The 26993-nt window shown below is 41.8% G+C and overlaps 1 protein-coding gene across 1 annotated transcript in view; it reads right to left on the bottom strand.

Moving 5' to 3' along the window:
* The window catches only part of IFT81 (intraflagellar transport 81), a 36337-nt gene extending 9601 nt beyond the window's left edge, over window positions 1–26736 (bottom strand). The window contains exons 1-11 of the mRNA XM_084217350.1: window positions 26398–26736; window positions 25427–25530; window positions 24294–24474; window positions 21335–21424; window positions 20206–20271; window positions 19777–19887; window positions 18455–18539; window positions 12243–12406; window positions 10116–10211; window positions 8245–8391; window positions 1150–1299 (exon numbers count right to left, since the gene is read on the bottom strand). Of these exons, the coding sequence (XP_084073476.1) occupies window positions 1150–1299; window positions 8245–8391; window positions 10116–10211; window positions 12243–12406; window positions 18455–18539; window positions 19777–19887; window positions 20206–20271; window positions 21335–21424; window positions 24294–24474; window positions 25427–25530; window positions 26398–26541 (1338 nt within the window). The 5' untranslated portion in view covers window positions 26542–26736. The remainder of the gene's footprint in view (window positions 1–1149; window positions 1300–8244; window positions 8392–10115; window positions 10212–12242; window positions 12407–18454; window positions 18540–19776; window positions 19888–20205; window positions 20272–21334; window positions 21425–24293; window positions 24475–25426; window positions 25531–26397) is intronic.
* Window positions 26737–26993: the final 257 nt, after the last annotated feature.

The following is a 26993-nucleotide window of genomic DNA, read 5'->3' as shown; positions in this document are numbered from 1 at the left end:
AGTCCATTAACCAAGAAACAGAAAATTCCTCTGTGGAGCCAAATATTGTGAAGAAGTAAAAAGGTAAGTACTGTGATTAATTTATTTTGTTAATAAATTTATTATAATATATTAATCTAGCTTCCAGAAAAGTAGATTTTATCTAATGCATGAACAGCAGGACAAGAAAACCCCTCTGTAAATACAATATTTGGCCATCCACTGCTCAGTGAAGTGAACAGAGAGTTTCCACAGAGCAAAGCGGGCTGGAGGTCAGGCTCTGAAGAAGTTCAATGTGTAAAATCTGTCTGCTTCATCAGAAAATACTGCAAATTATTTTGTAAAGTATTTTGGTAACAAGAATATAGGGATTGGAAGAAAATACCACAGAGTGTTCCTGAATTTGAGATGCTTACAGTTATCCAGAGCAGAAATCCTTCTGGCTTAGGGAAGATTCATCCAGTTTTAAATTTAAACATATTTTATTCTAAATATTCTGGGGTTAGAATGTTTCCTTCTGGCCTGCTCTTTCTTTAAATACTATTCCTATATATTTTACAGCAGTAACTTGGATCCTATTTGCTGCTGGTCATTCTCTAAACCCTCACTACATCTATGGATACCAAAAAGTAATTTAAGCATCCAGCCTTGCCCCAAGCAGCATTTGTACAGATTTACCATCCACTTTAAAAAGCAGGGTCAGGCCTCTCAGTCTAAAAAGAAGCTGCAGACCAGTTCTGATGGACACAAAGTAGAGCAGCCTCAGAGTCAACAGCCAAAAATCCCTTTTCTACCCCAAAGGCTCCTTCAGGGAGGGCAGCAGGAGCTGGGGGTGATATCAATACCCAGCAGCATCCTGGGATGCTCAGGCTGCTCCCAGGGCAGCAGGAGCTGGGGAGCAGCACAAGGTGACACACAATGGAATAATCCCAGCAGCATCCTGGGATGCTCAGGCTGCCCCCAGGGTAGGGAGGGCTGGGGGAGCAGCACAAGGTGATACACACTGGAATAATCCCAGCAGGATCCCTGGGATGCTCAGACTGTTCCCAGGGCAGCAGGAGCTGGGGAGCAGCACAAGGTGACACACAATGGAATAATGCCAGCAGCATCCTGGGATGCTCAGGCTGCCCCCAGGGCAGGGAGGGTGGGGAGCAGCCCCAGCTGAGGTACCAGCTGCTGCTGAGTGGCCTCGTGGCGCTGCCGCAGGAGCTCCTCGGTCCTCTGCAGGATCCCGTACTCGGCCGTGATTTCCGCCACCTCCTGCCGCTTCCTCTTGTAGAGCGTGTTCTTGCTCCGGAGCTTGCTCACGTACTGCTTGAACTGGGGGGAGAGAGCAGCAACAGGGCCTCAGCACAGCAGAAAATGTAATTGGGCTCTGTGTCCTGCACATCCAAAATGCAGTGGTTGGAACAGAGGGCTGGAATTCAGGATGCCCGGGGTCTATTTATTTTCAGCTCTGCGTTCGTTCACTGAGGGAGATCAAGGAAAGCAGCTCCTCTGCTTTCTGTCCCAGCTCACTCGTTTGCAGGCCTGAGATCACTCCCTTCTGCTCACCACCATTTGACAGCTGGAAAAGTAAATACTCCTTGCAAAACGTTTTGGGAGTCATGGATAATAAAAACTTAATGCAACAGTAATTTGCACTTGTAACAGAGCCCCAGCCCTGCAGACCAAAACATGGTAATAGCCAGCAGCTAAATTGGAAGGAAAGAGGACATGGGAAAAGATTTTATTTTTTTTTATGTTCTCAGTAGTTAAAACTTGTTGTTCTCTTTCCTTGACTCCTGCAGACCTGGATGATATTGCTGGCTAAGTTTTCAAACCCAGGAAAATAAAAACATAGAAACAGAGAAATGCAGTATCTATTTCACTCAAAATCTAAAGCAATGGAGTATTTACATTTTTATTATAAACCGAGTAAAATAATAAAAATCCTTACAGTCCAACAGCCTTAGCTGATTCACACCTGGACCTGTGTGTGTTCAGTTTGAAACACAAGCACCAGGGGCTGAAACAAACAGGAAAGATTTTTCTGTGCTTTAATGTTTTCCATCTGTTGTGCAGTCTCAGCTCTTATTGCTGGATTTTACATGAGAGCTACAAGGTAAATGCCAATCACAGCTCAAAAAATGCATTCAGATCCAGAGATGCAAAGCAAATAAAATTTATGGGAGTAAATGATGTAAGAACAGGCTTCAGAATGCTCCTGGATGAGGAGGTGTTCAGTGTGTGCAGGGAGCACAGACCAGGCAGCCCCAGGAGGAAAATTAATCCCACTCCCACTGATACAGGTTTGAAATTCAAACATAAAATAACTTCAATTTCAAAATTTACATTAATTTTTCTTTTTGTGAAATTATCCCTCCCCCTTCTACAGAATAAACCCAAACCCCCAATGTGACCAAAGGCTAAGAACCCCCAGAGTAACTGTATGTTCTATAAAAAGTGTCCTGGGCAAACTGCCCACAATGAAATCAACCCTGTTCATCTGCCATCCTGTGCAATATCTAGGCCAAAGCTGCCTCTCTCTTGCTACGCTCCAGAACTATTTTTAAAGCCAAAAGCTATAAACGTTTTTGGTGAAAGAACAAACCCACAAATTACTCAATGTGCTCTATGCAGATTGGCCTCTGAGAGGCTTTGGGATAACATCCTACATCCTGCTACTACCCAGGACAAGGATACACAAGGTCACCTGAGCCCCTGTCACACTCTCTGCTACATTACTGGCACATTTAATACAGCAGCACCAAATTCATTCCTTTTCTTAGCAAATTCCATCACCTCCTCTTCATTAATACAAAAGACTTTTTTTTTTCATTTAATTGCTTAGACAATACCAAGCTTTCTGTGATTTCCAAGTGATTACAAAAGTATAAATACAATCTCTCCAACCAGCTGAGGAAAAAAGGGAAAGCACAGCAATCTGTCTTCATCCTTGGGACATTTCATTTGACCAGTGGAATATAATAAAGAATGAGGTAAAGGATTAAACTTAATATGTGACCACACAGAGCTATCAAATTTGAATGATCTTCTGTCAGTGCATCCCAGGATGAAAAGCAAACTATAATTCTCTTCACTTTTAAGGTCTTGAAAATAGCTCGAGTGGGAAGAAGGGTATTTGCATATTCAATATTCAAAGCATAATGTATTTTACAATGGAAGTCAAAGGATCTTGTTGATTAACGAACCAATTCCACCACTGTTCTATTATTAGTTGATTACCTTAGGACTATATAATACAAATTTCATCCCAAATGAACTACAAGTTGCTCACAGTGACAACTGAAATCTGTTCCTTTTAGGAGGTGCATGTCAGCACAACCTCTGGCTTTTTAAAGCAAACTTGACCTTTCACACAGCTTTTATTGCAGCAAACAAAGTAAAACAGATATAAACAACAGCAGGAAAGTGATCATCTGTGTAGAAAATGAATCAATAATTTGGCAAAATGTTCAAAGGACCTGATTTACTCCAAGGGCAGCACAGATTAGCTCCTCAAAATCTCACTGACTGAAGGCTCCTTTAGATCCAGGGCCAAGTTCTGGGCTGGAGCTCTTAGATTTAACTCTACTTAAATCAACAGCTTGTAGGGATCTTACAGCAAAATTAGGTTTGTTCAGCCTAAAAGCTGAGAGTCATTCCATAGGTTTCCAAAAATTAAAAGAACATATAAAATACCAATGTTTTCATCTGTGTGAGCATTGCTTCTGAGGCTTTATACACCTCTTGCATATGTGAGAAATCAATGCCACAGAACATTTTACTGTGGTGAAAGGGCTTTTCAATAATTGGAATAGTTCACAGAGAAATAACATTGTTTGGCCACATCACTTTCAAGTGAAGTAACCAAAGGAATCCACTCCTGAGCAGCAGCAGCATTTTCCCACAGACCGAGGCAGCTGCTCCCTGTGTCCAGACTCAGCAGGCTCATCCTGGAATTCCCATGGATCTGCCCATGCAGGGATGTTCCAGTCAAGGCCATGGCCACCAGCAGCTTTTCTTTCTCAAGCAATTGAACACAAGCAATTATTTCAGCTTCTGAGATGAAATGACTGGATGAGAACCAAGTGCTGGCATTAAGGGAGCAGTGGAAGCAAACCAGCCTGGAGCCTGTGTCAGCCCAGTCAGAGCCCCTGGAGACACAAAAACCATCCAAGGGAAAGCAAGCAAAGATTCTGCCTTTCCACTTGGCTATTTTTATGGGTGACTGTAACATAACAAGCCTGGAATGCAGATTATGGAACACAGTGAATGAAAACAGGACTTTGATTTCTCATATAACACAGGCATGTACCATCCCTGGGCACATTTCCTGGATTATGCTCCATTTTGATTGGAAGAATCCAGCAATGCACCTCCTTTATGCTTCTCCATTTATTAGAATCTGGAAGAGGTTGGTATCACCAGATTCAGTCTCTCCACACTTAGTGAAGGAATTACCATAACAGTTCTAAACAAAAATGCAATCAGGGATGTAGAAATGGCTTCTCCAGGGGCATCCAGAGCCTGGCAGGTTCTCCCCCTGCAGGAAAGGACGTCAGCCTGGTGACCTCTGAGGTCAGGACCAGAGCCCAGCTCCCCTTTGCAGCCTTGGCTTTTCACTACAAGCTCTTCACCTCATCTCCTTTAACCTCACATTTGCCCCAGGAGAAGTTTTCACAAGGTTCTTATTCCAAGATTATCATTAAAGGAGAAAATGGATAAAGCTTGTTTTCTCCAAAGAACAAATCCCAGATAAATTGCTCACTTTGGAGTCAAGTCTTTTAAAATAGTATTCCTGGATTCATGCAGCAGAAAATCTTAGCTGACTATATCTATTTTTATTAATAAGTGAGGAACAGATGTTTTAATTTCTAACTAGACTAATTAATGGGATACAGACTGTCCAAAGTATTAAAATTCAGTTAGGAAAAGTTCCTGAACATGACAGGTTTTCCATATTTTTTCCTAAGAGGCTCTAAATTCAAGCTAGTACAGACAGTGTTGGACAGAGTTAACAACTCAGACATAGAAGGATGAGTTTCTAAAAGATAAGAGCAGTAGAAGCTCAGTCTAATAAAGTGAAAGTATCCTACAGGCTGCTCATGGCACAGCTCAGCCAGGAAAACTCTTCCTTAGCATTTTCCAAGAGTGCTTGCTTCTGGTCAGGCAAGAAGTATTAAAGCAGCCATTGCTAATAATTTGAATCAATCTAAATATTTGTAATGAAAACCCATTTTCAGTGCTCAGGGAAGATTCACAGGTCAGTGAGATGCAGGATTTATCCATGGCAGGGGGTGCTGAGGGAGTGCTCAGCTCTGGGAGATTTCCCTGAATCTCTGCAGGTGTTTGGTTCAGGGAACTTCCACAGCAAAAATCTGGCAGATTCAGGTGGCTCAAGAGTTCTGGAGGAAAAGTGGCCAAGCTCTGAGAAAACTCTGAATCCTTGGGAAACTCAGCATTCTTGGGGCCCTGTGCTGAACTCTGGAAAGTACAATGGGTTGTGTAAAGGACTAAAAATAGCCCAGCTTTACCTAGGATCACTTGTAATTGAACCATCCAGCATTCCAAGTGTCAACATGTGATTCCCTAATTTTCAGGATCTGACAGCTGCAGTGAGGAGCTGCCAACTGTGCCCCCTGCTCACTGCACTTTGATTGAAGTACTTAAAAAGACTTCAGAATCCACAAAGACAATTTATTCCTACTTTTCTGTGTTTGATGTAAGTGAATTGGTTACTCCCTGCTGTTTCTGCTGAGTTCTATCCAGGTGTACAACCTCTCACAGCCAGTGGAATGCTTTTCATGACTGTGGAAGAAAGCAAAACACCAGCACCTAAAAATCTAAGCCAGGCCTGACCTTTTGGTGAAGGAAAGGCTAAAACCACCTCAACTGGAGATCCAAATGCTGCTTTGGGAGCACCAGTTAGGAAGGTGCTGATTCCTCCATTGCCAAGCCTTGAGAGTGCCATGGGATGGAACAGAACAGAGCAAAGTGAGACAAAGCAAAGATCAGAAATGCTGGGTATAGGGAGAAAAACAGTGCTTTGATTTGACTGTAACACTTTGATAGGATTAAAGAATCCATTTAAATTTAAGACAGCAAAGCTATTTGTTAAAACTCCCTCTTTCTGCCTTTTTAAAAATGGAGGAACTAAATGTCAAACGTGTCACTGGAAGAGGAAAGTGCAAGGAAGCTCTTGGCTGTCAGAGTGTGAAGTGAAGGTTGAATGGACAAACTCCTCCTGTCCCCATGAACTGCAGCACTGACTCACCACCACATTAATCAACATTTCCTCTGCTATTGCCTCAAAACTGGAGCACTGAACCAGAAAATACAAATCCTGAAGCGGAACATACCAGAAACAAACCTGCAGCAGGAGGTTGGCTGGGAGTGAGGAACCCAGACTTTCACTGGGGAGGGAGAACTGCTCATGCCACTTTTGCTCATCACCTCTTCCCTGCCAGCCCTGTCTCATCTCAGCCCTGGCTCCTCACACCCCCTCTGAGGCAGGATTGGCTCTGTGCATTTGCCATGGACTGGGAGGAGATGCAGAATCCACAGCACCAAGGCCCTGTGCAGCAATTCTGGCAGCAAACATCTACAAAGAACTAAACATTGCTGTCTCCACCTTCCAGATGAGGAAACCATGACCTTTGAAACAGAAATGACCAAAAACCATCAAGAATTCAAATCTTTTCCTAGTCTTTAGGCACAGGAAACACCCTTTTTACTGCTCTGCACTGGTGCCTGTGAGTACCACTGCACTTCACCTAAGGAAGTAATAAACATGAACAGGACATGGATTTATATATTGACTTCCTTGCCAGTACACATTTCCTTGCAGAAAATATTTTACAAACCAGGAAATGCTTCTTATGAAAAGACAAACACTTCTGATTTTAAGCCAGCGGTTTTTTCCAAATTGCTCCTTTATCCTTGTCTCTATGAAGAATTGAAAATATTTTAAAAATCAAAAGCAGAACATATTTGAACAAAAGGAATGCAGGCCATGTCCAAAACAGATCTTGTCCTTTTTCTGTCTTGAGCCACTTCCTTGTGTCAGACAGTTAACTTGAGTTTTTCATTACTAAGCCTTTCACAATGTTGTGAGGTTTCCTTCCTACCCAGTTCTCCTCAGATTTCTATGGATCAGTTTCTTGTCTCCTGAAGAATAGGCACAATTATTTCTTACCTTACAGTGCCTGTGCAGATAATGTAAAACATATGCTGCTGTCTTGGTAATACATTCTTGTTGATTAATTAAACTCTTCTTTCCATCACATGTCACAAAACACAAATTGTCAGCTTTCTGCTTTAATTTTTACTTAAAAACTTGTCAAAGACTCCAGCAATGTGTCCACTGGAGCTGAAAACCTTGGAGTGGAGAGAAATGCAATGCAGTGGGTTCCCTCTTATTGTTACCAAGGGAAAGGGAACCGTGTGTGATGGGAAGAGAAACCAACATCTTCATCTTCACACCAATTTCCACTTCTCTGTGCCATTCCTCCCACCTGAACTCTTCATCCACACTTTTAGACTCCTTTAAAAGTAACTGATTTTGTGGAGCAGCCACGTCCTCTGGGATTAGGAAGGGAGTTCCTTCTAAAAAGGGTGTTCCCTGTGTTTAGTAGTATGCTAAAAAAGCACAAAAACAAAGAACAGGCAAGCCAAGAGTGTGTGCTTCTGGCTAAATGATGGCAGTGCAAAGACAATGCATGGGAGAAGGATATTAACTCTGAGAATGATGCAGATAAAATTCTCTTTAGTTCAGTGACTCTGCCTGTAAGTTCCCTTAGCAGGATTCTTCCCAACTGGGAAAAAATTACTGGCTGAAGAAAAGTCAATTTATTTTGCTGGCAAACCAGTACCAAACTGCAGCTCCCTTATTCTTTGCAAACTTCTGAAGCAGAAAAAGCTGCTTTGAGAAGTACAGCTGCCAATCTCACTGTCTGTGCCAGCCAAAGTCAGTGTCACAGCTGAACCTCGGGAGGGTCTGGGAAATTTGGGTTTTAAGTAAAAACTTTTGTGGGTTATAAATACCACAGGACTAATTGCATCTCTGCTAATCACTGGAATTATGCTTTATAATCATACAGACTTTTTTATATGATTTCTAACCTTTCTGGTTAGTTATTCACCATCACACCACTGTGATGATATTGCCATTATTTGGAATATTAATCCAGCCCAACACTGAGTCCTTGCACACCTTGCAATGGATTGGGCACGATGTGAGTAAGAGAAATTAATCATTTGAAAATAGCTACAAATCCCTACCTCATCCTCAGTCAGGACTTCAGAGCCTCCCAGCTCATGGGCCTGGCTGTTCTTCTGCTCCACCTGCTTCTCCAGGCTGGACATCTCCTCCTTGGCAGCCTGAAGCTCTTCTGCCTTGGCTTCTTTTTTCCGGGAAATTATAGAAGCCTGCAAGATCATTAACGTAAAAATTGCCTTGTTTAATCAGGAGAAAAATGATTTTTAGATAAAATGTATAAATTATATACAGCAGGTTAAACCACAACCTCATTGAAGTTGGCTGCAGCATCTCAACTTTCTCCAGAATGGATGAGGTTTCCAGCACAGCCTTTTTGCCCAGACTCAAGCTGATGTATTTTACATTTTAGATTTACATTTCTTCACCTCATTTTTTGGTTTTCATTGAGGAAAAAGGCAGGCATTTTAGCTGCTCCATTTCTTCTGCTTAGTCCCTCCTGGTGCATATGCAAGATACACCAACATGGCTCAACTGGAGAGTTATCCAAGATCTCACAAATGTCATAATACAGATTTTTATAACTCCAACCTACTCCAACCTACAGAAATATGTTACACTAAGTCTTGGCAAATAGCTAGAAGATGATGAATAAATCAATAAAGTACAGAAATAGTGTAGATTACAGATTATTTTTTTTCTTAGTCTGGAAGATAAAACACTTAATATTTTATACAAGACTGAATATTTAATAGTACCTGAGTTTTGAACAGAACAGATTTGGCAACATAAGTATACATTGGTTCAAGGATTTTTAAAAAACCCATTTTTCTGTATCCTGTTGAAAAATACTCTAAAATAACACAACACATGCATTTAGAGGCAGGTACAGGAATTTGAGGCATGGCTGGTTTCTTCATGTTTAAGGGAAAACTTCCAAAAAAATGAAGCCAAAACACAGCAGTTTTCTCACACTCAGCTGAGAGGACCAGCTTTCTCCCTAAATAAATCTCCAACAGAATCGTGCTGGGGTGGGAGCTCAGCTCTCTGCTGCACGAGGTGTCTGTGGTGACAAACCAGGGGACAACAGAGCTGATTATTTTGTGAAACAGACCCTGGCAGAAGAAAGCAAAAAGCTCCCCAGACTCTGAGCTCCCAGCAGCAACCTCAGCTCCTGAGGTGGACCCTCCTTGGTCCCAGCACATTCCAGAGCAGGATTCTCTCTCAGGAAGAGCATCTCTTCCAAATAAAAACAGAGTTTCACTTTGCATTTGGGACTGAACTGCAGTACATATCTTATCCATATTTTTTCCCTCCCATTGGTACATTTTACTTAAGCCTTTTGAGTTTTCAAGCCATCACCATAAGCATCACACTGAAGATCCTCCATAAAATTAGCAGTGGTGCAGGTAACCTGGAGAAGGAATCACTCAGGTTCCTGTGTAAGCTCTGCAAATCACTGAGTTCATCAATCCTTTTTATAACTTGGGAATTTACTAAGACTGGACCAGACAGCCTATTCTATAGCAAGATGATTTTACAGCCTCAGGATGAGAAATCAAAGAAAAATGACATTTGGTCAGACCTAAGGAAGGCACAGAGCTGCAGCAGGCAGCCCCATGCTGCCTTGGAAGAATCCATCCACAGCTGGAACTTTACCAAAGTAGCTCCTCCAAAATGCCCCTTGCAGAACTGCTGTGCTGCAAGGACTGCAGTCAAAGGATTCACTGACATGACTGAAAGCAACCTTTGCCTCAGCCCTAAACATATATATATATGTTCAACAGCTCTTTATTTTCCTTCTGACTTCCATTATTATGTATTTCTACTGATGATGCTAAATAGAAAAACCAAAGGAAAAAATCAGCATGGAAACCAATCAGAGACTGATTTTTTCCTCCTGCTCCTGCTTAACCCACATTTTGTTCCTCCTTACCTGCTGGCGATACATGGAGAATTTGCTGTCAGTTGGCTCATAGGTGATGATCCTTTTCTCAATCAGCTGATTCATTTGTGCAGTGACCTCCTCTATCTGCAAGACACAGTGGAAAACTAAGGAAACAGAGCTTGGTGTCTTTGTCTTCTCCAAGAATTAAATGCTTTGCAACCCAGATTTACAATCCAGCCAGTTCCTTTTTTTAAAACACAGAAACAGACCCAAAAAGCTCTGTGAGTCATTAAGTATTGGCCAGGAAGAGGCTGTTTTTGGATTCCAGTTCTGTGCCTTTATGATAAGGCAGAACCATGATGTTGGCCCTGAAAATGAAGTAAACTGGTGCATGTGGAGAGAAAATGCAGTGAGTTGGTACAGAAAAAAGAAATTGCCACATACTGAGTGAAAAATGTAATTTTATTGACATGAACTAAAATTCCCTTTCATTCAACCATTTAACAGAAGTTCAAAGGGAAGCAAATAAGGTTAAGTGATAAAGATTTCATCAACACTTTCATCCTCTGCTGCTGCTAAGGGAGCAGTGTGGACATGTGCTGCAAGCCCAGGGAGTCAGAGCAGAACCCAGGCACAGTGCTGGGCATCACCCTGCAAGTTCTGGGGGAAACATCCATGTGCTTGGAAAACTGAGAATCTCAAATAAATTGCTCAATAGGACTAAAAATACTCCAACACCTGGAGAAAAAAACCCAACAAACTCTCCTGTGAATTCCATTCTATTAGTGGTAGAACAGGCTTGAATTTGAAAATGGCATAAGAATGCCCTCCTGTAAATAAAATCCTGGGTTTTATATTATAAAATGCATGGTGGAAGCATGGTTGGTGCTCTTCAGCTCCTTTTTAAGGCACTGAGATAATAAAAAGCCTACTTAAGAAAGAAAAAAAAAGCTGCCTAAGGCCATGCTGTGACTACAGCCAAGTGTATGACATGTTTTTATTATCTTTCAAGAAGAAGATACTTCCAAAATATAACAAATCAAAGGTTACATCATGGAGAAAGAGGGAAAAACTTGAAGCTTTTTAAAGTATTACAATAAACCCAACGACACTCTTGGAAAAGAAATGTGAAAAAAACCAGGGTTTCAAGCATGGCTGAAAGACATAACTGCAGCCACAAATATTGTTTTGATTAGAGGAACTAATCTAGGAAAGCAGAGGCAGAATCAGAGGGCTGGTTTATTATTTCAGCCCTAATCTGCCATTTATTAATGCTGTCATCCCTTAAGATGGATCCTCTGTTTCCTCATTATCTCCATTTCATGGCAAAGCCTGAGCTGGAAATCCCAGGGGTATTAAACACCAGCTGGTAGGAAACTGCTCTTCTTCCCTGTAACATTGGTGTAAATCTTCATCATTATCATCAATAGAAGTACTAATAATTAGCATTCCTCGAAATTCTTCTAGGACATTATATTTCAAATTTAATCTTTTATTTAGGATTAGGCAAATAGGAAAATTTCATTGAGTTAATATATAAATGTACTTGTGTGGCAACAAACCCCTCTGCACGTTCTGGATATCTGACAAATAGGGGTTTTTCTCAGACTATTTGCTTTTAACTTATGAAAAAGCCTGGAAAGGTAAATCAAGTATTTGATGCCTAAATTTTCTTTGTTCTTAAAAACTAAATCAAACAATGCAGGGCTCTTCCAAACACTGAGAGTTCTGAGCCATTGCATGGGGATTAAGGCATCATCTTGTGAGCACACATCCCTCAGGGAATGCTGTTCCCTCCACAAGCTCTGGATGTGTTGGGATAAACCCCCTCGATGGCAGGGAGAATTTCAAACAAATGAAATCTGAAGAGAAGAAAAATCAGCCCTTTAGTGCTGAATTAACACAATTTCCTCACTAGCACCTGAGGTTATGTTTGGGTTTGGGGTTTGGTTTGGGGTTGGCTTATTCCTGTCTCTTTTGTGGGTATTTAAAAACAGCTTATCAGAGAGTTTGCAATTAGGGATTGAGACAACTTTGGTTTTACAACTGAAGGGAGGCTGCTCTGGGAATGAAACATTTTCTCTGGGATAGGAAGCAGGGATAAGAACACTGCAGAGTCCAGGCAGCCCAGAGCATGCTGCAGAACACAAATGCAGGGTGACCTTGGTCCCTCACCTCACTTTCCAGGGCAGTGAGATCAGCTTGAGTCATGGCTGGCTCTGCAACCAACTTCTGTAAGAAATACACTGAAGTCTTTTTACTTTCCATCTCTCTGGGTATTTTTTCATTTACCAGGTAGGAATTGAAATTTATCTCCTCTTCTAGTTTCTTCATTAAACCTTAAAAACAAATTAAATCAGTGAGTGTCTATAAAAGCAATGTAGCAGATAATTAAGTTTGATTTCCCCAACACATTAAAGTATTTAGCAGCTGATTACAATAACAGCATAACATTTGAGTCTTCAGTGCTCAGAGAAAGGAGGAGTTACTTGATTTAAATTTTTAATCTGGATCTTAAACAATATAAGAGGATTTATTATGCACCTCTATCTTGAACATGTAACTATCAGCTCCTTGAGAGATTCTTCTCATTAATAACAAGTAAACCCCATCTCACAGGAAACTCCAGCTGAGTCAGATACAGAATTCAACACACACTGCTGATATAAACAGCCATTAGAACTTTATCTGTAGAAAAATCTTAATTTGGCCTAGCTCATTGATAGATTTATTATATCCTTGGAGATTCATGCTTAAAGTAAAACTTTTTTTCTGTCTGGCATTTAAAAAGGCCTTAAAATGAGCAAAGTTTAATGTATGCCTACTTTAAGGGTCCTTTACATTGCTGGAACACAGATTGCCTCCCTGTAAAGATTTCTTCTTGAAAGAACAAACATTTCATCTCAGGACAGTTTATAGACTGAGAATGAAGAAAATAACAATCCAATAGAAAAAAGCAACCCCATTTATGAGCTTTGCTGGACAGCAGCCTGATGCACCTACACCTTACCAGGCTTAGGAGGACTTGGCTCTTTCTAGGCAGAGTAATTCAGGCTTCTTAACAGATAATTTACAAATAAACTCAAGATAAGAACAATTCACAGATAGAAAAATGCAACAGAATAAAAGGAAACATCTATTTAAATGACACTGCACAGTCCCCACTGACAGCAGGCAGTTAGTGAATAACTCCTCAGAGGCAAGGACTGCAAGAACTACAATTCCTGTGCCAAGGACTACAAGATTCAGAAGCTGCATGTCAGATGAGAGTGGGAATGGGTATTCCAGAGTATTTTTCATGATCCAGGTGATCCAGGGTTCTTTTTGGTTTTCAAACAACTTGTAAAGGTTGGGATTTTAGTTCTCTCCTTATTAGGGAGAAGCCGGAATTATGATGAAATGCCAAGGAAAACAAGAAGTTCACCATCTCCATCTCTTCCATTTACTGCATATGCAGAGAGAAGTTGAGCACAGAGATACAAAAGTGCAGCTGATGCTGGTGAAACAGAGATGGGAAAGGATGTAGATGAGAACAGCTTTTGGTTCTCAGGCTAAGAAGCCTGACTGCCAAAGGGAAAGGTCAGAACAAAGTGAAAGAGCCCAGGAAAAGGGGCCCCCGTTTTTCTGTTGCTATTTACCTCTAAATCAGTGTCCTGAGAGATCCTCCTGAGCCCTGCTCCCAGCCCACTCTGACAGGAGAGCTGCCAGAAGGGAAATAAGCCATCAGCTCTTGAGAAAACCTCAAGAACTGGGAGAAAAAAACAAGCCCTGGGGAAAGCAGCGCTGCCAAAAAAGTCAACACAAACTAAAAATGAGTGGGAGTTCCTCTTTCCCAGTTTGTTGATTTCTGTGTGTATGGAAAGCAACACATCCACGGGACCTTTTCCCCTTCGTGGAGGGGCCATTTATCAAAACAAAGAGCCCCCAGACTGGTTCTGGAGCGGGAGAGTGGAGCTCCTCTGCCATCGTGCACTTGGCACTGCAGCTGCACCCTGGGAAACACACTGGGACTTCCTGGGAGAGATTTCCCACTCCTTTCCTCCAGAAGAACTCAATTCCAATCTACCTCAGCCCATGACAGAGCTGGGCAGGAGGGACCACATCTTAATGTCTCACTAGAAATCTCCCACCTCTGCAAATGCAGCAAAGCTGCTTCCCACGTAGCCTGTGAGCTGAGTTGTCACCTCAGAACTGAGTGGAGCACCCCTCCCAGCCTGCTATTTATCACCAAGATCTGTGGTGTGGAAATCAATGTGATATCAATTACATTATTCTGATATGAAATATTAATATTTTAATTAAATCAATTTCTTGAGGTTTTCAGCAGCAAAGAAACCTGCATTTATAACCAACACTTCACTTCTCGTGCTACTCCAGTTTTCTCATAAAAAGGTACATGCTTAAATGATTTGTTGTAGATATGACAAGAAAGTTAGCAAAGAACCACAAGAGCTTTGATAAGAGCAGAGACCTTTTGAGTTCACAGGGTATAACCTTGATCACAATCTGATTTATTTCTCAAATAACCTCGGAGCTGCTACCAAGTCCTGTTACCCCCTGAGTGGTTCTGTGCTGTGCTGAGTCCTCATGGAGCAACAAAACCAGTTAAAACTTGATTTCTTGATGGGGAAAGACATGATGTCAACATCCCTCATGAGTAATATAATTTCTTTCCTGAATGCACTGGATATATTTCTCCTCCTGTACAACTCAACACACGGAGCAGTAACTACCTAAGAGCTACTTTTGCTGCTAAACAGAACCTTAAAAACCAAAACACAGGACAGCTCCTGGTTTGGGGATTTTTTTCAGTGAAAAGCATTCTTTTGAAATTCCCAGGCTAGAGAGGAAAAAAGGCCAGCATACTTCAGATCTTTCCATTACACATATAAATTCTGTTTTTAATGTTTCAACATTGACTTATGGTTACAAAATCTACACACGTAAGCAGCACAGAAATCTGGCTCTGTGCCCTCAGGTTATTTTAGCAAGCTTCTGCCAGCCACATATTTACATGTGGAGAGCTATTCAGAGCACTCCTCATGTTTTCCATTCAAAATTTTTTATTATTGTTATTATAAAGAGAGGGGTGGGAGAAAGAGTTTATTCGTGCTTGCTCAGTCATGTAGAAGAGAGGCAATTTTCTCTGCACAATTCTGTTAATGGAGCTAAATCTTGATTAACTTTGTGCTCAGAATCCCACTACAAGCTGCCAGCTGGGCATCCTGGACCAGAACCATTTGCAACAGGAATTCAGTTTTTAAAAGGGGGGGAAAGAGAGAGGGACACTCATTTCATGACTCTCTGCCAACAATTGGTTTAATACCTCATGGGAAGGCCATGACAATGTCTAGAACAAACTTCCAGCATCAAATCCTTCCCTTCCCTTTCTGCAGCCACAAAGACAGGGCTGAAATGATTTCCTCCACAGGTTCCAGGAACACCACTTCTCCTTTCCCTCTCTTGAACAGAGGCCTGGGACATGCAAACACTTGAAAAACCAAAATCTTCCTGAATTTGTGATTCTAAGCTTTTCATGTTTCTAATTATTATTAGAGCTCTTTGAAACCTCTCTGACCTTTCAGTGCTCTTCTTGAATGTTGAATTGGCCTGGGGCTGCAGGGCTGGATGTGCCAGAGCCAAACCCAGAGGAAAAGAAACTCTCCTATGGCATTTTCTCCCAGAAATGAAAGCAGGGAAGGCGCCTCCTCCATGGCAGTGGGAGCTCCAGCTCTCCAGTTCCTGACCCACAAATTCTTCCCAGACACTTCTTAGCAAAGAGCCCCACATGCCAGAAATACATTGCATATACATTATTCCTGGAGGAATAGCCTGGAATTTGGCTAGTCCTTCAAATAAACACTGCTGGCACGAGCCTGGCTTCCCAAGTGATTGTGGTCACTTGGAATCAAGGCTCTCCTCATGATTCAGCCATTTCCTTATTTTTATTCCACCAGTGATCATTTGCTATTTTCTTTCAGGAAGCCGGTGTAAATACCAAACAAAAACAAAAAAAGAGCCAAATATCCATTCCATTTCTCTAAACCTTCCACTAAACTCCTTTCAATCCTTTTAACAGAGACCACATTGAATTTTTGCTGCCTTGTTTGTTCAAAATGGGGTAGGAGAGTTAATGACCTTAAAAAAATCAACTACAGCAGCACCATCAATCTCACCAACCAGACTTGTATTCTCATCACAGATATCAAATTATCTTAAAAGTGCTTTACCATGACCTTGCATTGATTGACAGTGACTTTTTATTATAAATAAAATCATTTGAAGATGAAATAAAGTTCCACCTAAGCCAGTCTCCTTTACCAAATACTTCTATAACTTTAATTGTAATGTCTGCAGTGTTGGAGGAGATCATTTAAACTTGGAATTTTAGGAAAAGACCATTGTGTGGAAGAGAAAAATATTAATTTTTTATACCAAATAGAATATTTAAGTAATAGGCTCCTAAATTTCTGATTTTCATCAAGAATTAAATAAAATAGGCATCTGTACAAAGCAATTCCTCTTTGACAATATCTTTGAAGTTCTCAGTGTTCTAAATCTATTTCTACATATTAACTCAATGAAGTTTATAAATGACACATTTTACTGTTCATCAACAGATCATTTTAACACATTCTTTTAATCAATATTTTCAAGCTACTCATTCACTTCTTCCTATTTCTGCCAATAAAGTAACCAGTAATGTCCTGTAAAATGGACAGGGAGCAAGAATTCAGTGATTGGGTTTGTTTCTTCATGTTATCAATTTCTGTTTGTGCAGCAGATCAAAATGATGTCAATCTTGCAGAGTAAGTGTGAGCTGGGTTGTGGTTATTCAGACCAGAGCCCAGTGTTGATAAAAACACTGCTCATATTCAACCCAACAAACACCACAAAAAACCCCTCCAGAATATGAAAATCCATGTTACTTAGTGCTACCAGCAGCAAATCCTTCTTTAAACAATATCCTGAGTAGTACTGAAGTTATTAAACAGGGGAAGGTTGAAGTTAATAAACAGGGAAGGAGAGAAATGAATAAGCAGAGAAGAAGTGATCTGTGAACCAGCAGCATCACTTCCAGCTGTTTTGTAGCAGCTCATAACAATTACTGATACAACACAAAGTCTTCTAAATATGATGTTTCTACGAGTTAAAATCCCACCAACCACAAGGCATATTCTCCTGGCACAGCTCAAGCAGGCTGATGCTAATTGCATGCTAATAACACTCATGAATATGTGCTAGTTGTTGCATTTCCTTACAGAGTTCCTTTACATTTCTTTAAATATAAAATTAATTATAAAGTGAAGTAATCAAATCCCTAACACAGACAACAAAGCTTCTGCTCGTTGGCAACAACTCAGAACATTTTATCTTGTTTAGGGAGTAAAAACACCTGAAGCATTAAAAATGCAGGAAGTTTCTTTTAAAGGGAAGGATCTGACTTCCAGTGAAAATCCAGCTGTTGCACTGTCAGCAGACAGGGCTGATACCAGGAGGCAGCTGAGGTACCAAACTGCAGCCAAAGGGAATCTTCAAAATGAAATAAATTGTGCTACCTTGTAGACCAACAAAGCTTTTAAAATAAATGGAACCTATTCAGTGCACTGTGGTCACCTAATTTCAATTATTAAAAAAACCCCACAGTTGGCATTCTGTAATTGCTGCTACAGGCAGTGCCTTTGTAACTGGGGAAAGCAATTACAAAGCTGAGTCCTGAGGTCTTGGTTTGGGCAAAATTTCAACACAAGTTTTCTTAAGTAATAACTCCAAGCTTTGATTTGGGAACATCTAAATACTTTTTGTTTTTTCCCCTGCAAGCAGGACTCGAGATAAGGAAATTAAACATGTTAACTTTATTTTCATCTCAATGATTAAATGACATATTTACTGGCTTTTTATTATGTTACCTTTGCTTCTGTGAACTGAACCCATCGAGTTTCCATTGCCTTAAAAAAACCCAGGAACTGAAATAGAATTGTTGACACAGCTTTGCTGTATAAACTCTCTGATAGCTACTGCAAAAAAGGAACAGTTATAAAATCCACTGCAAGTCCCTGGGAGATGGTTCAGATACTCCTTTAGTTCCACTTGTGGTTCAGTGACAGATGAGAATCATTAAAAAATCAAAGTAAAATTATAAAGTAATAACATTGCTACGAGGTGGTGACTGAGAAAAATCTTTTAACTCAGAAGAGTTGCCAAAGCAGTTGTGTGATGCAACTGAAATAGTAAATGTGCTTGAAAGATCAGGACAATGACTTGGTTTACTAAATTTAAATTGAGAAGGAGTCAGATTCTCTAATTTTGGAAGTAATTTATACACCATTCTATGGCATGTTTTGTACCACACTACCCTAGGATGCAAGAGGAAAAGCCCTACTCACTTTCTGGTTTGGAATCTGCCACCATGTGCTGCATCTCCTTCAGCTGGACCTGGGCTCTCTGCAGCCTCTGCTCCGTGTGGAACAACTTTGGAGAGACAATTGGACACACACAGGATCACTGCTTGGAAATCCACGTGCAAACAACTCAACCCACAGAGCCCCAAGAGAGCCCCAAACACAAAACACGGCAGCTTTAATGCCTGCTGATTTTCTGTTTCACAAGGGAAATGTGCCAGACCAAATTTTCAACACTTGGCCTGGGTTTACTTGATATTCCCTCCTGTTAATTGAGAAGAGTGTTCTTGTTCTCCCAAGTGATATTTTCTCTGATGGCAGAAATTCCTCCAACAATTTTCAACCAAAAACATGAGTGACTTGAGCATTACAACAACAACAAAAGGCAGCAGGAATCAGGATTGCAGCAGACAACTCTCCTTATCCTGCAATGCAGCTGAGTTGTCACAGCAATCCACTGTCCATCCCAAGAGCAGTCTGGAAAGCTTCCTGCCAAACAAGCCCCAGCTGATTTGCATTTCTGTGACTTAGAGATGTGTAGTAAGAACTGGCATTAACTGGACATCACATTCATTTTAGTCATGATCTTATCAGGCTCCAGCAAAGACCCAACAGCTCGAGAGGCCACTGATTCCCACTGATCCCACATCCAGACAAAGGCTGCAATATCAGACATCTGAGAGCTTCCCCATTTTAACAGTGTTGAAATTCAGGCTACAGACTTTGGTGAGACTGTAACAAAATGGCACTGGATTCTATTGCAGTATCTCGTTTTGACAACACAGGACACAATAAAACCCACCCTTACACTTGGATATCAGCTGCTCCCAGGGCTTCTCAGGACATCATTTTTCCCAAATGCAGGGGTCTAAATCCCAAGGTTGCCTCTGAATACATATTGCCCCCACCCAGGAAAAAGACAAGGTACTTGCTGTGTTGCTCAGCCCCTGAAACCTTCGTGCAGATCACAGAGATAGAAATCAAACCAAGGAAACATTTGCTCATTACCATAAATGTGAAGAGTTCCCTTTGGGTGCTCCAACAGTAAGTCATGGAACATTTCCTGGGAATGCTAAAGGATGATGTCAGTGGGAGCTGAGGCAGCCAAGTACCTTCAATGTGGTGTTCAAAACTTGCAGGGTCAAGCCTCTTCCCTTAAAATGTACACAGATCTTGCAAATGGAATTTAATTTTCTGGGGTTGGGAGAAACTCTCCCATCTACTGCTGTTCCTGATGTATTTTTAAAATGCACAATTCCCAAACAAACATCAACAACTCTTTAACAGGTATGTTGTTATGCCAGTACCTGACTTTTCTGTTCTTGTTTCTGTTGAGCCAGAGATTCTTCTCTCTCTTTCTCTAAGCGAAGCTGTCTTGCTATTTCAAGCATCCGTTGATGATTTTGTACTGTCTCCACCTACAGCAAGTGGATAAATAGTGCATGTTGCTGTCAGATAGCTGAGAAATGCATTAAAGAGATCATATGTCTCACAAGCCCACTTAGCACTTCCCTTCCATACACGTTACTACTCAGAAATGACAGCAAAGGACTGGACTCGAGATTCTTAAAAGCTCTGGATCAACGCCTGGGGAGATTCCCTGTAGGTCAATTAGTTACTTGATTCCTTCCTAGACGTACAGTGTGTTTATCTTAATCCTTGTTTGCATTCCAAAATGGGAGTTGCAGGCCAAGGATTATGACACTGAAATGTAGGAGTGTTACTTCTCTTATTACCCTCTTCTTAAGACGCTCTACTCTTTTGGCCAGTTGATCTTTCTCCTCTTCCATTGCACTGATGTCCTAAAAAGCAGAAAAAATAGATAAAGAAATATTAATTTATTCCCCATGCATATTGGATTGGACTAAGTTCTCTTCAAATTAATATGAAAATCAGAATTCTTCCCTGAATACACGGAGGCGGCTGTAATTTTATTGATCTATGATCAAACATCCAGGATTCCAATCTCTCTTCTCTCTTACTTCCCCCACAGTTCCCACTCTCTTTATGCTAACATTCTTCATCTGCATCCTTGAGTATTACAGTGAACATTTAAAATAAAAGCAGGTGGATTTCTCTAAAATAAAACAAACAAACAGAAACCACCAAGGAACGAATCAGTACGAATTCAGCATCTGATGCAGTCTGACATATGTTCTTAATGTCATCAGCTTTACCCAATTCCTGGCAGACCAATTTGCATGAAGTTGCTTATGAGAGATGTCTGCTGCCACTTTTTGTATTAAAACTGTCTTAAAAGAAACATTTTCTAGTGCTGAAACATGTATCTAATTATTATTATTATTATTATTCTCCTTTAGTCCTATTTTACAACAACAGGTCTGTGCAGATTGATAGTTATGAGAGAAAGGAAAATGAATTCTCCAAATGTAGACCTTATCTCAGCATTTGCTTGGCTTCTCTGTGTGTCCACTGGAAAGTTGTACACAAGCTTAATTATTTTGCTGAAACAGAGCAAATATCTGTACTTAACACTTGAGCCACGTGGGTTCATCAGTTCTGTTGACTTAAGCTCATAATTCATTCAACACCCTCTGGAATTATGAGCTGCTATCAGGAAAGCAAAAGGCTTTGTATCAGTCTGCATTCAGAGGAAATGGAGTTCCAATATTTGGAAATCATGCTGCACAGAGTCTTGGCAGCCTCCTTCCCCAATCTGCTCCAGAAAGCTCAGCTCTAAACATGAGCAAGGGCTTTGTGTTTGCCAACAGAGAGCAGCTCAAGAGGCAGCTGCAGTGCCCACCAGCTCTGGCCTCTACAGCTTTCACCCTGTCCACAAAGCCAACAAACATGGAACTGACATGCAAAACACCAACTAAAGAAAAAATTGTGGAGTTTGTTTACCCTTCTTATTTCTGCAGTTGATAAACCAGATATTTTGAGCTGCTCGTGCTCCTTATGTAGGTTTTTAAATGCTTCCATGAGTTCTTCATACTGTGAAATGAAATGGAAATTGTGCAGAATGAGCTCTGTGTCTAAGGATTTTCAGATCAACACAGTTTTACTACTAAGACAGAAATGTAGACATAGAAATAAGGTGAAAACAAGATAAAAAGGCATTTTCTCATTGCAAAAGCCTGTCAACTTATAAAGCAGAAATAAATCACAGTGCATTATCTTCCATTTGAAGAGACAATCAGAACTTCACAATTTCCTCAGTATTTTCACCTTTTGTAGTACCCAGTGTATTTGCAAAACAGGAAGATGTCACCCGAGAGGGACAAATTAATAAATTACTCTCTCTTACTCTACATCTGTGTATCCCACATATATAAATCAGCCCCAAAAGGAAGTGTTTGCTCCAACAACTCTTCTGAAGGAAGCAATGGGGCCTGAGTTTCCAGAGTGGCCCAAGAGCAGAGCTGAGTGAACACGTGAGAAATGGCTGTGCCACGTTGCATAACCCTCACAACATCCCAGAGATTGATAGATGCAGCTCAGCACTCAGAGACAAGGAGACAGTGTGCTACTTCCACACCAGTACTTTGCCCACCAGGAATCTTAAACTGAGAGGCAGTGTGAAAGTCTGTGTGGGTAGAGAAATAACAGGGGACAGCAAGAGTTTAGAAATATGGAGAGGAAATAAATTTAGATTCAACTCAGAGAAACGCGAGCTGTGGTAGAAGGAAAATGATCTCCACAGAAACAGCCCTTCAATGAGATGGGAAAATCTAAAAGGAGAGTTTCAAGTCATTTTTTACTTCCTGGAAAGAGCAGTTGATATGAAAGTGAATACCAAATGGCAACAGCAAAGGCCAGTTCAAACAAAGGCATCAGAGCCCTGAGCAGTGAAGCAGCACCTCCATTCTATAAAACCCTGGGGAAGCAGCATCCAGAGCACTCTGCTCAGTTCTGGTTGTTTCAGTAGCAAGAACACACTGACAAGCTGGAAGGAATTCAAAAAAATAGCAATAAAATGGCTAAGGAGAAGATAAAATCACAAAGAGCTGGATTAAATGGCAAATAATGGTGTGACATGGAATGCACAGGCTGGATGAGGAGGAACAAGTTACAAAATGCAGGAGTAAAACCCAACTGGCTTCCATGATGCCCCTTATGCACTCTGGAAATCCTTTAACAAGAATGAAAATGAGCAGGTGGTCTCTGAGCAACTGCATTCCCACTGCTGGTGTCCAAGAGTTTTCCTTTGTGTGTCTCTACCTCTGTCAAAAGAGGAGTTCCATAAGATTTTCCCTCTTGGAACATGAAATTTCAAGGCCAATGATAGGATTCAAACGAGGCAGAGCAGAGTTTGATGGATCATAACAAAAAATAAGGTTCTCACTTTTCCTTTTGGGAGCTCCACATGCACCTGAAATAAGGGACACACTCAAATGACCAAAAAACCACCCAGGTTCCTACATGGAAAGAGATCTCTGGCACCTGGGAGCAAATCACTGAAGCCTGAACAACGAGATTAGCGCTGAAGTTGCTTATTTCTTAAATTATATATTGCAGGCAATCCAATGTCTAAATCACAACACAGCTGGGAAGGTGGCAGGTTTGCTGAGTATCTTCTATAAGTAATTTACAAAAGTTCATTTTAGCTTGATTCTACACACCCACAAAACTTAGCTGTGTTACAAGGTGTCTGAACTCTCATTTTTGAAATTTCCCTTAAAAGACACCATTGCATGGCTGTATCTAAATAACTCAGTCTAATTGTTTAATTCATTAGTATCTAAATATTTGCACTGTCATGTTATAGTGCAGTAAGGCATTCTATTACCCCAGCTTCTGTTTTGAATTAATCAGCAGAGTATTAATTTAATGAGATGGTTCTATTACTGTAATCCCAAAAAGGAACACATCTGACGTAATGGAAATTATGGAGGTGGATATTTATACACATTAAGACTGTGACATTCTCAACAAAACATACAATCTGCATTCCCTTCTCTCCCTGCTACTTCTGCTGAGTTATTTCAAGGTATAAATCAAATATTGTTAGAGGTAACAAAAAAATAAAAGGCTTAGTCAAGTCTCAGTCAGACTGTTCAGCTTTGCTGGTGCAGAGTTAACAGATCAGGTTACCTCTTACAAACACTCAAACCCACTGTGGTTTAGCAGAACAAAAGGCACAGAAAACTGGAAAAAAATAAGTAAATATGTACGTCAGATAATAAACCCAAAACTTTGGTTCACTTCAAGCTTTACATTTCAAACCCACCCAGTCTGACTATCTAAAATCAACATTTAATGCTCACAAAAGAAGTGGGAACATAATAAGTAGGAATGTCAGCACAGAGAAAAAGAAATCTTTTCTTTATTCACAAAAAAATAAATGGTTAAAGCAAAACTGGAGTAAGGCTTATACAAATATTAGGCATCAAATACTGTCACAGGACTATCATGACTAAAAATACAATCAGTGGATAATTAGGAGACATCAACTTTTGGTCATAACATTTTCTGGACTTGTTTGAAGTGGTAATTTTATAAAGTTAAAAATATCCAGGTCATATTTCATAGGAAAAAACCTCTCAAACCTGCTCAAAAATTAAGAACTAAAAGTCTGTCTAAGCCAAAATGGCTCTGAACATTATTTGGCACCCAGTGCTTAATGGGCTTAAGGCCTTTTAATTCAATGCTACTTATTAATACATAATTTCAGGGTTATTGGAAGAAAAGTGGTCAAGACATCAACTTTTTATTATGAATCTTTGCTTATCCTTGATTCCAACAAGCTTTTAACATAACTCACTCGGACATGTGTGCCAGCATTAACTCCCTGATTCATTTTTCCCTCCTCCCGCTGGCCCTTTAATCAAGGTGAAATGTTGGCATTCATGAGGAATGGTACCTGTTTGTTGAAGTCAGCCACAGTATCATCCTGCAGGAACTCTGCTGGCACCTCCAGCTTCACTAAGAAACGTGCCAGGTAAGCTCTGGTCCTGAGTTCATTGGTCCTCTGAAGAAGCCAATGCAAGACAGGATGAATTACAGCTTTGCTTCCAGTAACCAGCCCCTGGCGAAAAGCACTCCTGTATGGAACCAACCAGGAGAAAATGCCAATAAATCTCAAACAAAGAATGCTGGCTTGGAACAAAAAATCTGCAATGTTTTGACATTCCTTCTGCACTTGCCTAATGATTTTCGTAAGGCTCTTAGAAGAGAAAATGCTCATGATGAGCTTGGGTTTGATTAGCCTGGAAAAGAGAAGGCTGAGGAATTTGCACATTCCAGAACCTGAAGGAAGCACAAAATAGAGATGGAGAGGAACTTTTTACCAGGACAATGGGAATGGCCTCACAGTGACAGAGGGCTTTGAATTAGGAAGCAATTCTTCCCTGTGAGGGTGCTGAGCCCTGGCACAGGGTGCCCAGAGAAGCTGTGGCTGTCCCATCCCTGGGAGTATTCAAGGCCAGGCTGGATGGAGCTCTGAGCAACCTGGGATAGTCAAAGGTGTCTCAGCTCATGGCAGGGGGTTGGAACACAGGTGATCTTTAAAGTCCCTTCCAACCCATTCTGAGCTGGAAGTATGCAGTTCAGGCTCCTGATTCTTCTACCTTGAGTCAGATAAAACCCTGTAACACAGTACAAGGATAAACCCAGCAGTGACAGCTCCTTATTTCCTGTGACAGCCTTGGGGATGCCGGCAGAGCAGGGGGAGCGCGGGATTTGGGATCACCTGGCACAGGTGAGACAGGACCGGGACCGGGACCGCGGCTGGGCAGGGCCGGGCGGCGCCCTCTGCCGGCCGGAGCCGCCACTGCCTGGGACCCCAAAACATCCCCGGGGACACGGGAACAGCGCCCAGCTGGGACCCCAAAAGATCCCCGGGGACACGGGAACAGTGCCCAGCTGGAGCCACACCTGGGATCCCGTCCCAACATCCATGGGGACATTGAAGCAGTGCTCACCTGAACTAAAGGTCAGTATCATATAACCCAAAAAAGATGTTTTAACGTGATTTGTAGGCAAAAAGGTACTCACAGGTCTGACACAGTCCCTGGAGGTTTGTATTTGAGGATTCCAAGCAGATTGAGCATTCTTTTAGCTGTTTGTTCTGGCAGCTCCTCTCTGATGTCCACAGCATGCTGAATGGGTTTTAAAATTAAATAAGTAATTATTCTTTATTATTATTCATATAGTAAAAATTATTGTAACTATTATAAAACAATCGATTTAATAATTATTAATTTTTAGGATAACACTATATTATTTCCTGCCATAAATTATATTATTGGTTTTTTTATGAATTTGTTTGTCCAAGTGATGTTAGTTATCTGGCAACACTGAAAGAATTGACTTTATAATTTTACCAGATAATAGTGAGATGCTCTGAACAGAACATCCCTTAAATCACCAAACTTCAATTCTCTTCTAATGGATTTTCCTGTCAATTTACTCCAGGAATCTCTTCTCCCTGCTCATAGGATCTCATCTGTGCAGTCACCCTGACCACATTCACCCTGGAAGTCATATTTCCTGGCACAGAAATCCACTCCCCAGGTGTGTGAATGGTCCCTTCTGATCTCACACACACTTCTGGCAGCCTCCAAGGACTGGGATATAATTTCCATTGCAACAGCACAGTCATGAGGTTCAGTTCTTGATCAGCTCCTGCCCTGGGTGCGTGCAGGACACAGCCTGACTTTGACTAAACACGATTGTCAGTAAGAACCAAGATCTTTAATTTCACAGGAAAAACATCGTCATCAGCCTCTGGGGAGCAGGGATGCTGCTGCCCTGCCCCAAGGAGCATTTGCTGCTTTGCCAAGAGCACTCAGACGCACAGGCAGGAAGGATTCTTGCCAGGCGCATTTATTTCCTGGAAGATTCATAAAAACTTCTTTTGGTGAGACAAACACGCTGCCGGATTATACTGAGCCAGGCTTAAATAGAAGCGAATTCCAGTGTCAGGCCAGCTCAGGAGGTCTGAGCACCCTGCGGGCCCTCCTTACCTTCGGGTCAATCTCCCCCAGAACATCACTGAGCAGCTGCAGCAGCTGCAGCGGCTCCAGCGAATCAAACGAGATCAAATTGTAGTTCTTCCTGAAGGGCTCCTGACTGAGCTTCTCAACAATGAACTGCATTTGGTCACCCATAACTGGGTCTCGGCAAAGCCTCTGCAGAGAACACACAGCAGATGCCGGGGCGGCGGTGACCGGGTCTGGCCGCCCCTCGGCGCCGGGAGCGGGGCCCGGGCCGGGCCCTGGCGGGGCTGCGGGATCGGGGCCCGGGCCGGGCCCTGGCGGGGAGGCCTCGACCGGAGCCTCGCGCGCGCCGTTACCGCGGGGACGGTTGCCAGGACACGGGCGCGGCGTCACTTCCGGCGTTACCGGCGAGCGGCCCGAACCGGGCCGGGGCCGCGAGGCGAGGGGGCGTGGTCTTGCAGGGAGGGGGCGTGCCCAAGGGTGGCGGGACGGTGCCGAGCTGAGAGGGGGCGTGGCCTGTCCGTGAGGGGGCGCGGCCGAACTGTGAGGGCAGCGGCACCGGCCCCGGGACAGCGACCGGCACCGGGCTCCTCTGGCGGATCGTGGATCGCTGCCCTCACAGC

The sequence above is a fragment of the Fringilla coelebs genome (genome assembly GCF_963513975.1).
Source record: "Fringilla coelebs genome assembly, chromosome: 17".
Classification (NCBI taxonomy): Eukaryota; Metazoa; Chordata; class Aves; order Passeriformes; family Fringillidae; genus Fringilla; species Fringilla coelebs.
The sequence above is the reverse complement of the archived record's forward strand: the minus strand, read 5'-3'. Positions and strand labels throughout refer to the sequence as shown.